Source organism: Cetorhinus maximus, chromosome 10, assembly GCF_964194155.1.
Source record: "Cetorhinus maximus chromosome 10, sCetMax3.hap1.1, whole genome shotgun sequence".
Classification (NCBI taxonomy): Eukaryota; Metazoa; Chordata; class Chondrichthyes; order Lamniformes; family Cetorhinidae; genus Cetorhinus; species Cetorhinus maximus.
The window spans coordinates 64,260,693-64,277,676 of NC_135888.1; the positions used below are offsets into that span (position 1 = coordinate 64,260,693).

Below are 16,984 nucleotides of genomic sequence, written 5' to 3' on the forward strand. Positions count from 1 at the left end.
AAGGTGGGACTTCGTCTCCACAAGGGCTCTGCGGTGGTCACTCCTACCGACACTGTCATGGACAGATGCATCTGTGGCAGGCAGGTTGATGAGGATGAGGTCAAGTGTGTTTTTCCCTCTTTTTAGTTCCCTCACCACCTGCCGCAGACCCTGTCTAGCAGCTATGTCCTTTAGTACTCAGCCAGCTTGGTCAGTAAGGGTGTTACCGAGCCACTCTTGGTGATGGACATTGAAGTACCCCACCCAGAGTACATTCTGCCGCCTTGCCACCCTCAGTGCTTCCTCAAGTGGTGCTCAACATGGAGGAGCACTGATTCATTAACTGAGGGAGGATGGTGTGTGGTAATCAGCAGGAAGTTTCCTTGCCCATGTTTGACCTGATGCCATAAGACTTCATGGAGTTTGAAGTCGATGCTGAAGACTCCCAGGGCAGTTCCCTCCCAACTGTATACCACTGTTCCGCCACCTGTGTCCGGTAGGACAGGGCATACTTAGAGATGGTGATGGTGGTGTCTGGGACATTATCTGTAAGGTATGATTCTGTGAGGATGACTATGTCTGTGAGACAGCTCTCCCAGTTTTGGCACTAGCCAGATGTTAGTAAGGAAGATTTTGCAGGGTCGACTGGTTTGTCATTTCCTGTTGATGCCGGGTGGTCCGTCTGGTTTCATTCCTTTACTGAGACTTTGTAGCGGTTTGATACAACTAAATAGCTTATTTCAGAGGACGTCAACCTGAGTCACGCGTAGGTAAGGTTCCGTAAAGGACATTAGTGAACCAGTCAACAATCGGCAATGGTTTCATGGTCATTATTAGACTTTTAATTCCTAATTCCTAATTCCACCATCTACTGTGGTGGGATTCAAACCCGTGTCCCCAGGGGCATTACCCTGGGTCTCTGGATTACTCGCCCAGCAACAATACCACTACACCATCAGCTCCTCTGTATGAGATTCCAGATCCACAGCAATGTGGTTACTTCTGAAATGGCCTAGCAAGTCACTCAGTTGTATTGAAGAAGGTGACTCACCACCACCTTCAGGGGCAATTAGGGATAGGCAATAAATTATGACCTTACGAGCGACACCCGCATCCTGTGAATGGATTTTTAAAAAAATGTTGCAATCCACCCACCAGATCTCAAAAATTCAAGATGCATAGAATGACACTTTGTGGCAGAGTTAGGAACAAGCGTTCCTGGAAGGCGATCTCAGGACTTTGGACATGGTAGTCAAGGTATTCATAGAGTGACAACACGGAAGGAGGCCATTCAGGCTATTGTGCCTGTGCCGGCTCTTTAGTCGAGCAGCCCAACTAATCCCACTCCCCTAGTCTTTCCTCATAGCCCTGTATTTTTTTCCCATCGAGTATATATATTCCTCCTCATTTTCTATCCATTAAAACTCAGGGATACAAAAGACTTTCATCTCGAGTCTAAGCTCAACTGGATTGGCCCTCGGGTTCCAGAAATGAACGCACAATATTCTAACCCATCATTCCACCAAGTCCCAGGCTACAATGCCCATTTATTCTTCTTCTTCAGGTAGCATCCTTGATTATTTGGGGGTTGCTGAACCACAACTTATGCCGTGATCTCACTACAGGACAGGGCAAGCAGCCAGGCCCCAAGTCTACCTCTGCTGGAACAGGGATCAAACCCTGCACTCCTATCGTTTTTCTGAATTGCACACTAGCCCTCTAGCCCACTGAGCTACCCAGTCCCCTACCAATGCACATTTAACCATTCTTAAAATTAAAACAATTCTCCACGTTAGTATGCAATACAATTGGAAGTGGCGACAGAAATAAAACAGTCTTATTGTGCTGACAATTATGCTCGCTGGGGATTTCATATCGGAACCTGGAAAATGAAGGAGACTCATTATCTCATTTTGAATTCGATTTGAAACAAAGGTGTCTGAGGTGAAACAGCGGTATCCCACTGCAACAGTGTTTCTGTTTTCTTTTCATAAAATGGTCTCTCAGAAGAATACAGAAAGCAGATTATGGAAAAGGCAAGTTTAAAAAATATGTAATGTCGGTTCTTCACTACTTATGGTGCTAAAAACTACACACAATGCATCAGAAACAACTCAGCAGAGACTCTTGTTTAATAAGCAAATTATAATGCAAAGCATGTGTTTGCAATTCTTTTAACGAAGACCATTAAACCAGCAAATAGAGCACATTAGTGCAATAATTCCTTATGAATACATTAACTTCAACCAGTCCCCTCATCCCTTAATCCTTTTTATAACCTATGCACCTAAACCAGCTGTTCATCAAAGTTTAGCTTTCCTTGAAAGAAACTGTTACTTGATTCTGATTTTGTTCCAGTTACATTAAGGGTCAGCTTCTCTGTTTATCACAGCCTGATTACTTTGCTTTATTTCATGTTGGTTAAATTGTGTAAATTGTATTATCCCTTAATTAAATCCAGAAACTTCTGGCTATTTTGTTATTCTGCTCAAGGTATATTGAGAAGTGCTTAATCACCACAATGGGCGACAGTTCAAACACCAATATTTTTTTGCTGCTGTCACGCTTCCTTATTCTTAAGGAGGCAGCAACTTCAGCGAAATCTATTAAGAGAATAGGCAGTCAAAAAAGTTTAGCTCATTAATAACAACCCTTTTCCATCTAAGTCACACAGTCATCCAGAGGAAACTAATGGGGCAATCACTTAGCAGATTGAGGTATATTTTGTATTATGTAAAGTTAAAGACAAATTATTTTAATTATCTATCATTATATACTAATGAGAGTTTAATAAAATAATATTTGTTTAGCTTTTAAACTCTGGAGAAAACTATATCCAATTCACTCTCCAACTCTGGGGCCAGGAGCTCAGGCTGATGGAATGAAAGTCCCCCCTCTCTGCTGGTAGTAAGATGCCTTTGGCAAGATAGATTGAGAACATCATCCAATTATGAAAGAGATATAGAGTCTTTCATAACCTCAGGGCATCCCAAAACACTTACAGCTGATGAAATACTTATTGAGTGTAATCACTGTTTTCGTCTAGGAAACTTCTTCTCCTATTTGTTATGTGCTTGTCAGAAAGATGGGCACCTCTGATAGTGCAGCACTCCCTCAGTGCTGCAACTGGGAGGGTCAGCACAAATGTTGTGCTAGAGTCTCTGTAGGGGTAATTGAGTCCACACCCTTCTGACTCAGGAGTGAGTGCTACCCCAGAGCCACACTAAATACGGGCTACAGATGAAGCAGTGTCTTGGTTATCAAAGCATAAAATCTTCAGCATGCTTGATGCAAATTGTGGCTATTAGTGAATACAAAATGATGAAGCCTTGCTAAAGTTCTTCACATTTAATAGTCATTTCTCTTTTCTTTATTCATTTAAGGCTAGCATTTATTGCCCATCCCTAATGCCCTTGAGGTGGCGATTATCTGCCTCGGATAATTTTGGCCCAGTTTTTTTTTAATTGAATTTTAATCCCGCCAGCTGCTGAGGTGGAATTTGAACTCACGTGCCTGAATTATTAGTCCAGTGACATAACCACTGTGCTACCATACCCCTTAACAGATACCGTATTCCCACGAAATCACATGGGTGAAATCGTGAACAGCGAACATATTTTATCATGGGAGTGAATTAGATAGGTTCCGTTATCCCAGAATTTGACATTTTTAAAGGAAAAGAAGCAATTAAAACTATGTTTTTGAGTAAATCCAAGACAATCTTACTGCAGAAACTGACAATGCAAGAAAACAAAAACAATGTAAACTTGTCAATTACAGTATCGTACACATTACAAGTTACAGTACTTTACTGTACTGTATTGTACTGAACTCGAGAGTGTAGGTAGAGAGAGTGGGTGATGGGCTGATGTGGACTTTGGTGTGGATGAAAAGAACAACGTTATTTTTGACTGCTTCGTCTTTTGCTTTTCAATTTTGTAAAGTTTTCAGTAAGGAGAAATGTCTGTGTCAATCGCTCTACAAAAGGCAATACTTCTTTCCATGCTTGCATCATGGCGTGTGACCTGTTTTTTCATCTCTTCAGCTGATCTTATGAGATCTACCATCATCTTGGTTGTGAATTGAGCCTTCTTAGGCTCGCTTTCTGATCCTGCACCATTTCATTTAATTTCATCAGTTTAACCAATTCTTCTGTAGAGAGTTCCTCTTGATGAGATTGAAGCAATTCACTCACTTCATCTGCAGCCAGGTCTTCAAATCCTTCTTCTCCAACTTGTTTTGCCAAGTCAACAATCCTGGCCACTTCAGCATCCACATTGGGGAGCTCTGTGAAATCATTTACAACCTGAGGTCAATCTTTTTTCTAGCAGGCATTTATGGTTGAAGCTCTAACTTCATCCCATGAGTCCTTAATTATGCTTACTGCTCTGAGGATGTTGAGTTTCTTCCAGCAATCATGGACTGCAGTTGAAGGGTCTGCTTCCAGAAGGTGAAGGATGTGGCTGAAATTTTGGCGGCCTCAAATGAGGCAATGACCCCTGGTCCATTCGTTGGATAAGTGAGGTCGTATTTGGGGGTAAAAACAAAATGTCAACATCTGGATCATTCTCAGCTAGAGAGAGGTGCATTACTGAGGACTAGTACGACCTCGAAAGACAGGTTCTTTTCCCTCAGATAAGTCCTGACCTCTGGCAGAAAGCAACTGGTGAACCAGTCTTCAAATACAACTGCTATAACCCAGGCATTGCTGTTAGCCTTCCAAAAGACTGCCAGATGAGATTTATTTTTCCCTTTCAAAGCTCAAGGGTTTTCTGACCTACAAACCAGCATTGGTTTACATGTAAAGCCAGCCACATTGAAACTCAGCAGAAGTGTCAACCTGTCCTTTGCTGCTTTAAAACCTGGGGCTGTTTTACCTTCTTTCAAAACGTATGTTCTATTTGACATCTTCTTCTAGAACAGGGCAGTTTCATCTGTATTGAAGAGCTGCTTTGCCTGGTAACCTCTCTCCTCAGTTTATTCCTGCAGCACCTTGGGAAACTCTCCTGCAGTTGCCTGGTCAGCAGAAGCAGCCTCCCCCACTAATTTCACATTGTACAGCCCAAAACGCTTTCTAAAGCGATCGAACCATTCTGTGCTGGCTGAGAACCCTTTGGAAGTCGAAGGAGAGACACTTTCATCGTCACCGGTGACACCAGCACTACCCACTTCGCTACTCTTTATGTGCTGGAACAATTCAAGTGCTTTATTTCAAATGTTTGGACTTTTATTTGGGATGCTCTTTTGATGTTGGTGCTCTATTCACGTGTTGAGTAACTTCTCCATTTCCTCTAAGTATGGATCTCTCCTGCTCGCAAAAGTTAACTTGGCAGTGTGACTACCAGAAACATTAATACTGGCCTTTATTTTTTCTTCAGACTGCCAAATGTACCTGATTGTGGATTCATTGACAGAGTATTCCCTGGCCAACGTGATAGCACTTGCACCATTTTTCAGTCCATGATTGTGATTTTTTTTTGTACAAGTGTTATCACTTTCCTGGGATATTTTCTGCTTGGCTTTGACTCACTCATTTTTGGTAAAGTGCTGCACTGTACCTGTACTGCAAAATACTGGTCAGAAATTTCTGTATCCTGTAAATCACAACAAACCACATGCAGTTAGAGGCAGCACAGACACAGTGCGCACTGTCTGCGGGGAAATACAACACGGAAACCTTGTTTTTATGGCTTCTAAATTCAGTCTTTTATTTATTTCAGGACCAACATATGTTTAGGTGAGAAGCTTTCAATGTTAAATTGCGGATGGGCGATGATTTGGAGCTGCGAACTGCAATCGGCTGTACAAATACTCGCATGGGTAAACAAATTTGCGACAGAGGGGGTCGTGAACAATGGGAGTTGGCTGTATGTCTACACCAGAATACCATTTGGGAATCAACTCAGCTCCAAATGCATTCTAACATGTTATGCCACAAACAAAGATAACATTGAAAATATAGGAGATATTATAGGTAAGTTGAGCGCAAGGCAGCTATAAACATGACCAAGGATTGGGGAAAAGCCCCACAGTGGAGAAAGAGAGGAATTGGGCAGCTGAATGGGAACAAAAGCACATTGCTTTTGATCATCCTTCGAGGTGAAGGTGACCACGTTCATCATCTAGGGTGTTTGGTAGGATTCCGGTGGGTACGTAGGTGATTGTTAAGGCCGATCTGTGTCAGAGGGTTCTGCTGAAAATAGGACAGGGTGCCACAGAACAAGGACAAGCCAAAGTATAGTTTGACAGAAAAAACTAGAAACGTACAAAACTTTATGTCGTTGATACATTGATCCTAAACTTTCTAATTGAAACAGGTGACAAAACTGATCAAATAACTGTGTGCATCACATTCTGCACTCCTACTTTAACATAAACAGAGAAAGGTTGCCAAAAGCAAAACTTAAATCCCTGACTTTCTAAGGAGTTTCTGACACTTCATTAGTCTTGACACCACACTCCAGTATGGAAAAGCTGAGAAAGGTGTTCAGGTGGAATAAAATCTAATCAAGAAAGGAAGATGCTTAAGAAATATATTCAGTTCTGCTGGATGGAAAAGCTCCACCTGCTTTGTTTGGGTCCTCAACAGAAACATTTTGTGTTCCAGAATGACTGCTCAAGCCAAAAGCTGTTCACAAAAATTAAATTATGGCCATTGGATCCAAGAGATGCAAATGGCATCTACCGCGACAAAGAGATACATTGAAAGGGTGTGTGCCCCAGCAAACTGAATGAAAAAAACACCAATACATGGTGCCTGTGCAACCAAATTGCAAGAAGAAACCAATAAATGCATGAGGGAAGAGGTAAGTTTGCCATTCTCCAAACAGCAACAATGCTCAACAAACAGTTCAGCAGAGAAAATTAATTTTAAAAGAATTACAATTCTCTATGCAACCTCCTTATTATAGCTTGTGCTATGGAGGAAACCACACCTGCTGCAAGATGGAAAGTCTCAGCAGCCGCAAGAATGGAGTTTAGAAGAGTTTGCTGCTTAAATCTGCCTTGAAAGGGCGAAAATTGCCATTGAGACTCAATTTCACAAACCTTCAGTTGAGGCTTTGGCATTACTCGTACAAAATTCCAATGGAATCCCCAGGAAGCTTCCTCTCAGAAACTAAAGCGACGTTAAAATCTACCAGGAACACAAATGGCATACAGGTTTTGAATAATTCTCTTCGGAAAGGTTTCTCTTTGGAGAGTGTCATGTTCCCAGTATATTATGAACTTTCAGTCAATACCTTTAAAAACTAGACACAAACAAGCTATTAAAATGGTTGCTGGAAATAATGTAACCTTTGGCATTTGAGCTGCAGACAGTACCGACTCTTAAGCGAATAACTAATTTAATATGGACATTCACAGCCATCCAGGGAATTCACACGTCTCTTTGTTTAAGAATGGACCAACACAAAAGGTCTATAGAATCTCCAGTTTGCCTATCTTCAGGGTTCATCCTGAACAAAAGGGGAGATCAAAACTCAATTGGTGGTAAACAGGAATGAATGAACCCTATCAGCCTTCCTTTGTATTATGAGGGTTTTCCCCATCCAAACTAGACTGGATTAATCTCAAAGGTGTTAAACCACAACACAGGATGTTACAATCAACATAAACGCCACCCCTTATTTGGAAAGGACTTTGAACTTATGGAAGTCACATCGTGATGCAGCCATGTTTTTTGTTTGCTTTTAAAAATCAGCAAAAACTGTTTGCAGGCATTTCACCAGAAAACCATTGAACCAACAGTTCAGTGGTCAGAAAGCCAGACCACGAACTAACTGCAAGTCACCAAGCAGCCAAGGTAATTAACAGCAATACCTTGAAAGCAGGAGATCCCAAGAGAGAGAAGGACTCCCTCAGCCTGCTCTAACTTCAAGTTCACCTGAGAACCAACCTCCTAGAAATTCGACTACACGAAACCTCACAACCTACAGTGATATCTTTGCTGTATAAGACCCTTGCTTCAACTTTAACTCATCAAAACAATGCAAAATACTATAGGCCTGTGGGAGATCGGAAGTTGTAAATCAGAGACTGAGATAACTATAGACTGTAAAAGTGCATTATGTTATCTGCCTCTAATCTTTGTGTGTGTGACAGAGTGTGTATTAGACACTGTGTTTAAATTCAGGGTAAGTGTGTGCGAACAAATAATCTTTAGTTTAAAATTCACAAAAGCTTGCTGTTGAAGTTATTTAATTGACATTGCACACTCAAAGGGGTAAGAAAACACATACCACCACCATACAAAACATACCGATCATGGGCAGTAATAGAACACATAAATTGTGTCTGTGACAAGAGGAAAAGCCCCCTTGTTTACTTACAGGTGAGAAAGTGATGTTAGACCATTGAATGCTCCATTAGGGATGGTGGAGATGTCATTACCATGTAAAGTCCTATTTTTAAAAAGAATGGAGATGTTAAAATTATATCAATGGTAAAAGCAACAGTATGTAAAATGCAATATAGAAGCGATACATATTGGGAACGTTAATACATTTCTGAAGGATAATTTTCTCTGCGAAGTGTCAGCTGGTCACAATTAACAGATTATCTATTACATCCTTTGAAAAGGTTAGGGATTAAATTTTTATATCATCTTTTACTGTGTTAATGGTGCAGAAAACCAACAAAAGTAGAGTGAATAAATCTGGGTTTAATCTACTTGATCTATGTATTTTACACACAGGGTCAGATGTAGCTCAGGCTGTGTCATACACAGGATAATGCACAGGCCACAATATGCCACATATTGAATAACACATAAGTGTGTAATGCAAAGGATAGTCAAAAACACCAGTGTGGGGGTAAACCATTGGGTTTAGGATAGTACACAAAAAATAACACAGTCCACTGCATCCAGCAGCTGGGGTAACATACAGGCTGCACCCTGCTACAACGCACTAACACATCATGGGAGTTAAAATGACCTTGTACCAAAAGAGTAATAGCATAGGAACAGAAGCAGGCCATTCAGCCCCTTGAGGCTTTTCTGCCATTCAATTAGGTCATGGCTGACCTGTATCTCAGCTCCATTTACCCCCTTGGCCTCCATATTGCTTAATATCCTTACCAAAAATCTATCAGTCTTGGTTTTGAAATTTTCAATTGTCCTAACCTCAACAGCTTTTTGTGGGAGGGAGTTCCAGATTTCCATTACCCTTTATGTTAAGAAGTGCTTCCTGACAATACCCTGAATGGCCTAGCTCTAATTTAAAGGATATGCCCCTTGTCCTGGGCTACCTCACCAATTGATATAATTTCTCTCCATCTACCCTGTCAAATCCTTTAATGATCTTAAACACCTCAAGTAGTTCATCCCTTAATCTTCTATACGCAAAGGAATACAAATCAATGTAACCTCTCCTTTTAACTTAACTCTCTTAGGCCCAGTATCATTCTGGTGAATCTGCACTGCATTCCCTGCAAACCCGATGGCCAGGATTTCCCGGTTGGCGAGCTGGGGGCGGGGCCCGCTTGCCGACACGTAAAATGACACGGGATGACGTTGGGCAGAACTCCTGATGTCATCCCGCCCCATTTCAATTTTCAGGTCAGCGGGGGCTCAGTTGAATCAGCTGTGCGCCTGCCGACCTGTCAATAGCCCTTTTAGGCCATTGACAAAGTAATTAAAGTAATTAGTGGACCTGCCCATCCAACCTTAAGGTTGGCGGGCAGGCTGGGAGCCCTGGCAGGCATTGGAAAAAGCATAAAACCTCATCCACGGGCGCGATGAGGTTTCATATAGGTTTTTAAAAATTTAATAAAAGTGTATTTAAAAGTGATGGACATGTCCCAACTCATGTGACAGTGTCACATGAGGGGACATGCCAGGGAAATTTTTTTTTTCTGTTTTTAAGATTTTTTATTGTGGAGCCGATTTCCCTGAGGCAGCACTTAGCCTCAGGGAGATGAGTGCACTCTTTCGTGCGCGTACACGAAAAAGCACACTCTCGGCTCAGGGAATCTTCTCCTGCCTGCACAGGGAGCGCATAGCGCTTCCTTGTGGACGTCACGCTGGGTAGGCCATAACTGGCCGGCCCACGTAAAATGGCGGCGCGCCCCCAATCGGGGGCGCTGATTGGAGGTGCGCCCGCTCCTGAACTTCCCCCTCAATGGGAGGAAAATTCTGCCCCTATATATCTGACACGAGAGGTGTACTGAATGCAGTACTCCAGATGGTACCTAACCAGAGCTTTATATAACTGAAACATAACTTTTGTATTCCAGTTCCCTCAAGCTGAAAGCCAACATTCCATTAGCCTTTTAAATTATTTTTTGTAGCTACCAAGCGCAGCCTACATTGACCTGCCCAGTATTTCCTCCATTCAGATCAATTGGGCTAAGAACATAAGAAATAGGAGCAGCAGCAGCAGACCAGAGCCTGCTCTGCCATTCAATACAATCATTGCTGATCTTTGACTAGATGTGATCAAACCATTTTAATCTACCACAGAAACTGGAAAGGTGAATGAAATCTCAGAGACTACAACCTCACGATGAAAAAGGGGGTCACTGGAGAGGGGCAGCACACAGTTTGCTTTTAATCACAAACAATTATTTTATCTACATATTTTTAACTGACAAATTTCTAGTGACAGGATCGAATATCAGCAACTCCACTCACAACGCTGATTAAATCTCAGATGAACTGGGAAAGGTATAATTTCCCAACATGTTGTGCTTGAAAGGTAGAAAATGCTTAGCAATATGTATCCTTGTTTATTAGGGTATGTCTGAAAGTGGCAACAAGTTAGTTATTGACTAAAGTACTGTACCTCCAGCAGGAGGGGCGGCGTTAAAAATCCTGCCTGTGTTTTGCTCTTGCCACCCTTTGAGGTACCAAAGCAATATATAAGCAGCACAGATAGATTGCATACAGTCACTGCACGTTGACGCTTTCTAGCGAGGGTTCGCCATAGTGAATGGTAGGTTGCAGGGGCACTAGAAACTGACACTGCTGTCATGCCGGTTCCCAGTGACCCTGCTCTGCTAGTTTGGAATGGATTCCTTTGGGAAGCAAAGCTGATGGAAGGCTTAAATGAGGAAAGTTAATGTTTGTTCTTACTCCACTCATCCCAACACCTCCCCAAAACCTACCTTCCACCATCCATACCAATTTTCTCCTGAAAAACTGATTCATGTTGAGGTGTATCATCCAAGAGGCAATTCTCCATGGAGCCCAGACAGTAATCATTGATAAGATATTCAACTACAGGGGACTTTACTGCTGAGCATGATCCTGCCCTTACCTGACATTCAAACACATGCACCACTAGATAGCAATCCCTTTCTTAACACAGGTGCATATGGGGCCTGTTGAGGTACTCTTACACAACAGACGTCAGATACTCCTCTATGGGAAATCAGTAATTAATGTGCCCTTTCTGATAGTATCCCTTTGCATTTCCTTTTCAGAGCAAAATGGACTTCATGCATTCTACATAACTGATCCTAGACTGCGTGCTCACTTCTGTCTTTGAGACACACCGTGAAGGTTTATGGACATGACACATGAGCAAGAGTCAGATAACTGATACATGCCTTAGTCAGAGAGTGCGTAAGATGATCATGTCACAAGTGGATTCTGCTTCATCTTACTTTACCTAGGTTTTTATATTGTTTATTCTGATTGGAAAATTTCCTTTTATTACTTTATAGCGCATGCTTTTATTTTCACCAACCTTGAGGGTGATGATAGAGCAGTGACGTTTGTCACAGGGAAACGGCTTTCTTTACTTTGTCAGCTAGACTACAGCAGTCTAGTGGTTATGGTACTGGACTAGCAACACAGAACTTTTGAGTTCAAATCCCATCATGTTATTAGCTGAATTCAATAATATCAGAATCTAAGCTGGTTTCACTAATGCTCTTTGGGGCAAAATAATCTACCATTCAAGCCTAGCTTGGAGTGCATGGCTGACTTAAAGCCTGCATAGTAAGCAGGCAAATGAAATATTTGCCAGTGACATCCAAGGGAAAAAAAAAAGAAAAAAAAGATGGTAACTGAGGTTCTGTGAGATGAAAATGGCATGGGGAAAGCGAGGAAAGGATTGGGAGAGGTGGGCAGAAAGAAAGAGTGGGACTGATAGGGGGCAAGGTCTGAGATGGGGGAGGAAAGGACGTCGAGAGTTAGGGTCATTCAACAGTGGCATTCAAGACTCATAAGCCAGGGCAAAATCCACATTTGCAATTCCTCGTCAGTTCTAATGACACAAAGTTTGCTCCAAATAATGCTGTGTTAAATACTTACAACAATCTCAGAGACTTCAGACCATCGAATGCATGAACTGGAATGCATCTCAACCGGTTGTAGCTCAGAATTCTGACAAAATACACATTAAGAAGGAGTTAAATGACGATTATGGACTGGGGATGGGAGGTTTCTCAAAATTTTAAAAAGAACCAGACACAATTTTATTCTGAGGTATTATTTTTCACCCTTCACTAATTACTAATGGGGTTCTTATTTGGTGTCTGAAATCCCTCTGTTTCCCCTTCACATTTAGCCCAAATAACTACCTGCAGTCAAGAGGCTGGGCAACTGAATTGCTGCAATGCTAATCCATAGTGAGCCAATTGGAACTGTGTAACAGCAGCTTGTGACTGCTTTTCTCTTACTCCCAATGGAGGTTCAAGCAGACTTTAAAGACAGCCAGAGACCGACAACAGTGTCACCCTGGGCCAGACTCTGAGTCTGAGTCCAGAAACCGAACATTAGATCAGTAACAAAAACAAAAAATGCTGGAAAAATGCAGAAGGTCTGACAGCATCTGTGGAGAGAAAGACAGAGTTAACGTTTCGAGTCCATATGACTCTTCTTCACTGGGTCACTAATCCCATGTACCCAGTGAGCTCTTGGAAAACAAGTGAAAAGGCAAATTATTTATCTTGCACACCACAGCAGTCAAACTAATTCAGTATATTCATCCACTATTATTAGTAGTATCACATCCTGATAGATATAAACTTATGGCAACAGCAGTGACATGAATACTATTAATATCAAGTAACACCCCTTACACATTACTGCTGTCAGTAACAACTAGCGTTATCAGTAAGCTGGCACATTAATGATAATAGTAACATGCACATTAGTAAACACATACAACTAACATCAATTGGATCACATGCAAACACGAGAAACACAAGTAGGAAAATACATACACTAGTGATAAGAGGTAATAGAGAGTATTAAGAGTCTGGACCCTGTACTCACAGTGTTGAGAGCTGGGACATGTTGTTGAAGCTGGAATTGCTGAGCATACTAATACTGTTGTTGCTCAAATCTCTGCAAAATGGAAACACAACAAATACAATCAGCTGTGTCAATTGCCCAGCTAAAACTGGCCTGTGGCACTAAAGTAATGAATTACTCAGCACTCTATGACCTCTCAGAGGCAAATCTGTCAATATATCTGTGAAGTTATCATAAAACCAGGAGTCAGAAGCTGTCTTTAACACACCTTTTGTTCTAGACATTGGCCCAAACCTTGCTGGAAAAATAATGGTGAGTGCACAAATAACACTATATTGGTGTGCAGATCAGCCAGTAGGTTCAGGCAAGGAAGTGATGTGCCATAGGATACGCATTGTGATAATTTTCTGGTCAATTTATGCTGCTTCCCTTTTTATATTGCACAAATGGTAGGGCAACCTCAATAGCCCCACTATTTTTAAGAACTTATGGGGTTTGCATAAACACACTGCAGAAAGTTAGTGTTACATTGTTATATTATTGGTAAAGAGCTAGGAACTAATTGTATGTGAATATATATCCTGGCTGCCATATTTAACTGTTGCACTGCAGTCATGTGCCAAGCAGCAATGTATCAGTCTACCATTCACTTGGAGAGCAGAAAGAAATACACTCGATGAAACTCCAGCATTTTGAGTCTAAAGCATGATTATTTCTGACTTTTGGGAACCAGAAGACATAACATGGTGGCAATGGAGTGTCTGTGAGTAAAAATCGAAACATTTTAAACAAATTTAATGCTGAATTAGGTTGAAGAATCAAGGCAAATTAGTGCCAGAAAAAGAAAGATTGAGTGAATTTTGCAAAAATGAAATGTCTACTGCAGCAATGAACATACAGCTCCAGCCCATAATGAATTGAGAGGCAGATGATGTCACAGAGGCATTTGAGAAGTTTAAATAAAAATAAAGACTGATATTCAGTATCTTTCTAAAAGGCACTAGTGAAGAGGAAAGGGTCAGCTACATCATTTAGTGGGCAGGAGAGAAAGGGTTACATTTGTTTAGTAGCTGGGAGCTGAGTGAACATGACAGAGAAAAACCCAGACACAATTTTTGAAGAATTTGGCACATACCACCAGCCTAAATCAAACCATTAGCTCCACTGATATGAATTTCAAGGTCTAAGGCAGGAATCAGGTGAGCCTGTTGACAATTTCATAACATGATTAACCCATGCCACCAGAAAATGTAAACTTAAGGATATTAAGACTGCAAGATCAGCTCATGCGGGACTGTACACACTCTGAGGTACAAGAAGAATTGATTGCAGAGGACAAGCTCATATCACAGGCTGTAGACACCATCAACGAGCATGAAGCCACAAGTAGACAGATGAAGATGTCGACCACCCAAACAGCTAACTTTCAGTTATGGCAAGAGAAAGGCAGCAGGGTTGATGCATTGAAACAGTGACAAAAAATCCACACCAGACAGAAAAATATGCAGGAATTGTGGACAACCACAATTATTTGTATACAAATTTATGAGGGGCATAGATAGGATAGATAGGAAGAAACTTTTCCCCTTAGCGGAGGTGTCAGTAACCAGGGGGCATAGATTTAAGGTAAGGGACAGGAGGTTTGGAAGGGATTTGAGGAAAATCTTTTCACCTAGAGGATGGTTGGAATTTGGAACACACTGCCTGAGGGGGTGGTAAAGGCAGGGACACTCAACGTTTAAGAAGTATTTAGATGAGCACTTGAAACGCCATAGCATACAGCGCTATGGGCCAAGTGCTGCAAAATGGGATTAGAATAGATAGGTGCTTGATGGCCGGCACAGACACAATGGGCCGAAATGTCCTGCAGATTGATCAAACCGCAGAGCTTGTGGACAGCCAAATTACTGGGAAGAGATGTGCAGAACAAAGAAAGAAGATGGTGTATGAGTTATCAGAGTCAGACCAACAGGGCAAATGAAGAGTAAATGAAACCAAAACATCCATACCCTGCAAGATGACAATGAGTTTAAGAACACAATAGTCATGGGAACCATACAACTGCCTGAGATGGCTGGATTCGACAGTTCCCAGAGAAAAGAAATTCACACAATCATTCAGATCAGGAAGAGGATGAAGAATAAGACCACAACCATAAATCTGGAGCTCGGTACTGGAGAACAGATTAAATTCAGCCTATTCAGGCTATGCCAGCAAATCTTTTCTGAAAATTTGAAACAAAATGGTTACCCAAGGAAAACTGCTCTGAAACCAAGCAATATCATGCTAACGGCATACAGCGGAATTCAACAGCTTGGAACAGAGGGACACACAAAAGAAAAAGTGTTAATTATATGTTCTATGTCACTGAAACAGATGGTCCTGCTATCTTTGGGTTGAGCAGTTGCCGAGAACTGCAGCTTATCTCAGTAAACAATGAGATAAAATGTCTAGGTACAACCTAGTGAATGTAACACCACCAAAACTGAGTCAAAGCAGAGATGAGACCAGCAAAGACAGAGTTACAGATGCTCTCTCAGCAAGTGATCCTGGGATGGCTTGATAAGATACAGCAAACAGCCAGCAATATGGCAGCATTGGTCTATCAGAGATGATGTCTCATTAGAAGGTGGTGTTCTGCTAGTCAGATCCAGAATAATCATACCCAAAATGATGTGGGAAGAGCTTCTCCTTAAGTTACATGAAGGCCACATGGGAATGGAGAAGTGTAAGCTCAGAGCCAGATAGGCATATACAAAGACATCAAAAGAATGGTGTTTACATGCAATTTATGCCAGAAGTACAGAAACACACAGCAGAAAGAGGAGTTGAAAGCCACTGAAGTACCACCCAGACCATGGCATACTATGGGAATTGATTTATTCACACACAATAAGAATGGTATCTCACAGTTGCAGACTACTGCTCAAAGCTCCCTTTTATACAAAAGGTGAATGATTTGAGAGCTACAGCAATCATCTCAGCACTGAGTTCTGTTCACTGATACCTGAAAAAATATGAGACAATGGATCCAACTCACCACCAGGAAATTTGAGAAATTCGCTGAACAGTATGAGTTCAACATCACCATCTCATCACCACATTACCCAAAGGGACACAGTTTTAAAGAAAGATACATCCAGAAGGTCAAGAGAATGCTCACAAAATGCTGAGAGACAAGGGAAGACCCAAACCTAGCCCTTTTGTCACTCCGATCTACACCTCTCATGGCTGACATGAAATCACCTGCAGAGCTGTTGAATGGAAGAAAGTACAAGACAACTCTGCTGAGCAAGATACTCCTTCCAGGTGACCAGAAGGAGTGAGACAACAACTCACTGGTGCACAACACTTCAGCAAACATACTAAATCATGACCTGAGCTGTTGAAATGACAAACTGTATATGTACAGGATCCAATCATGAAAAGCTGGAACCCAGCAAAAGTTGTTGGTGAAGCTGAGGTCATACATCATTGAGACTGAAACCAGTAAGCAAACGAGAAGGAACAGAGTCAATATTCGACTTGCGCCTATAGTATTAAGTTGTTCAGGGCTGAAAGGGTTAATGTGTGGGACTGGAAAAACAGTACCACCCACATGATGATGTAAGAGAGAGTCACATGGCTAGGAGTCTAGAAGGAGAAAGCTCATGGATTAGATGGAGTAATACCTATAGTCTTATACATCTGTAAATAGTTATGTTCATACACTAATCTAGTTATTGTTCAAACATCTCTATGTCTCTGCAACTATGCCTTCGCCAAACCAAACAAAAACCAACATTCAACACGGTGGTAGCA

The 16,984-nt window shown here is 41.6% G+C and overlaps 1 protein-coding gene across 1 annotated transcript in view; it reads right to left on the reverse strand.

Annotated features, from left to right (window-relative positions):
• LOC144685734 (slit homolog 3 protein-like) overlaps window positions 1-16,984 on the reverse strand; it is a 599,629-nt gene that overhangs the window by 102,986 nt on the left and 479,659 nt on the right. The window contains exons 22-24 of the mRNA XM_078550561.1: window positions 13,205-13,276; window positions 12,239-12,310; window positions 8,310-8,381 (exon numbers count right to left, since the gene is read on the reverse strand). Of these exons, the coding sequence (XP_078406687.1) occupies window positions 8,310-8,381; window positions 12,239-12,310; window positions 13,205-13,276 (216 nt within the window). The remainder of the gene's footprint in view (window positions 1-8,309; window positions 8,382-12,238; window positions 12,311-13,204; window positions 13,277-16,984) is intronic.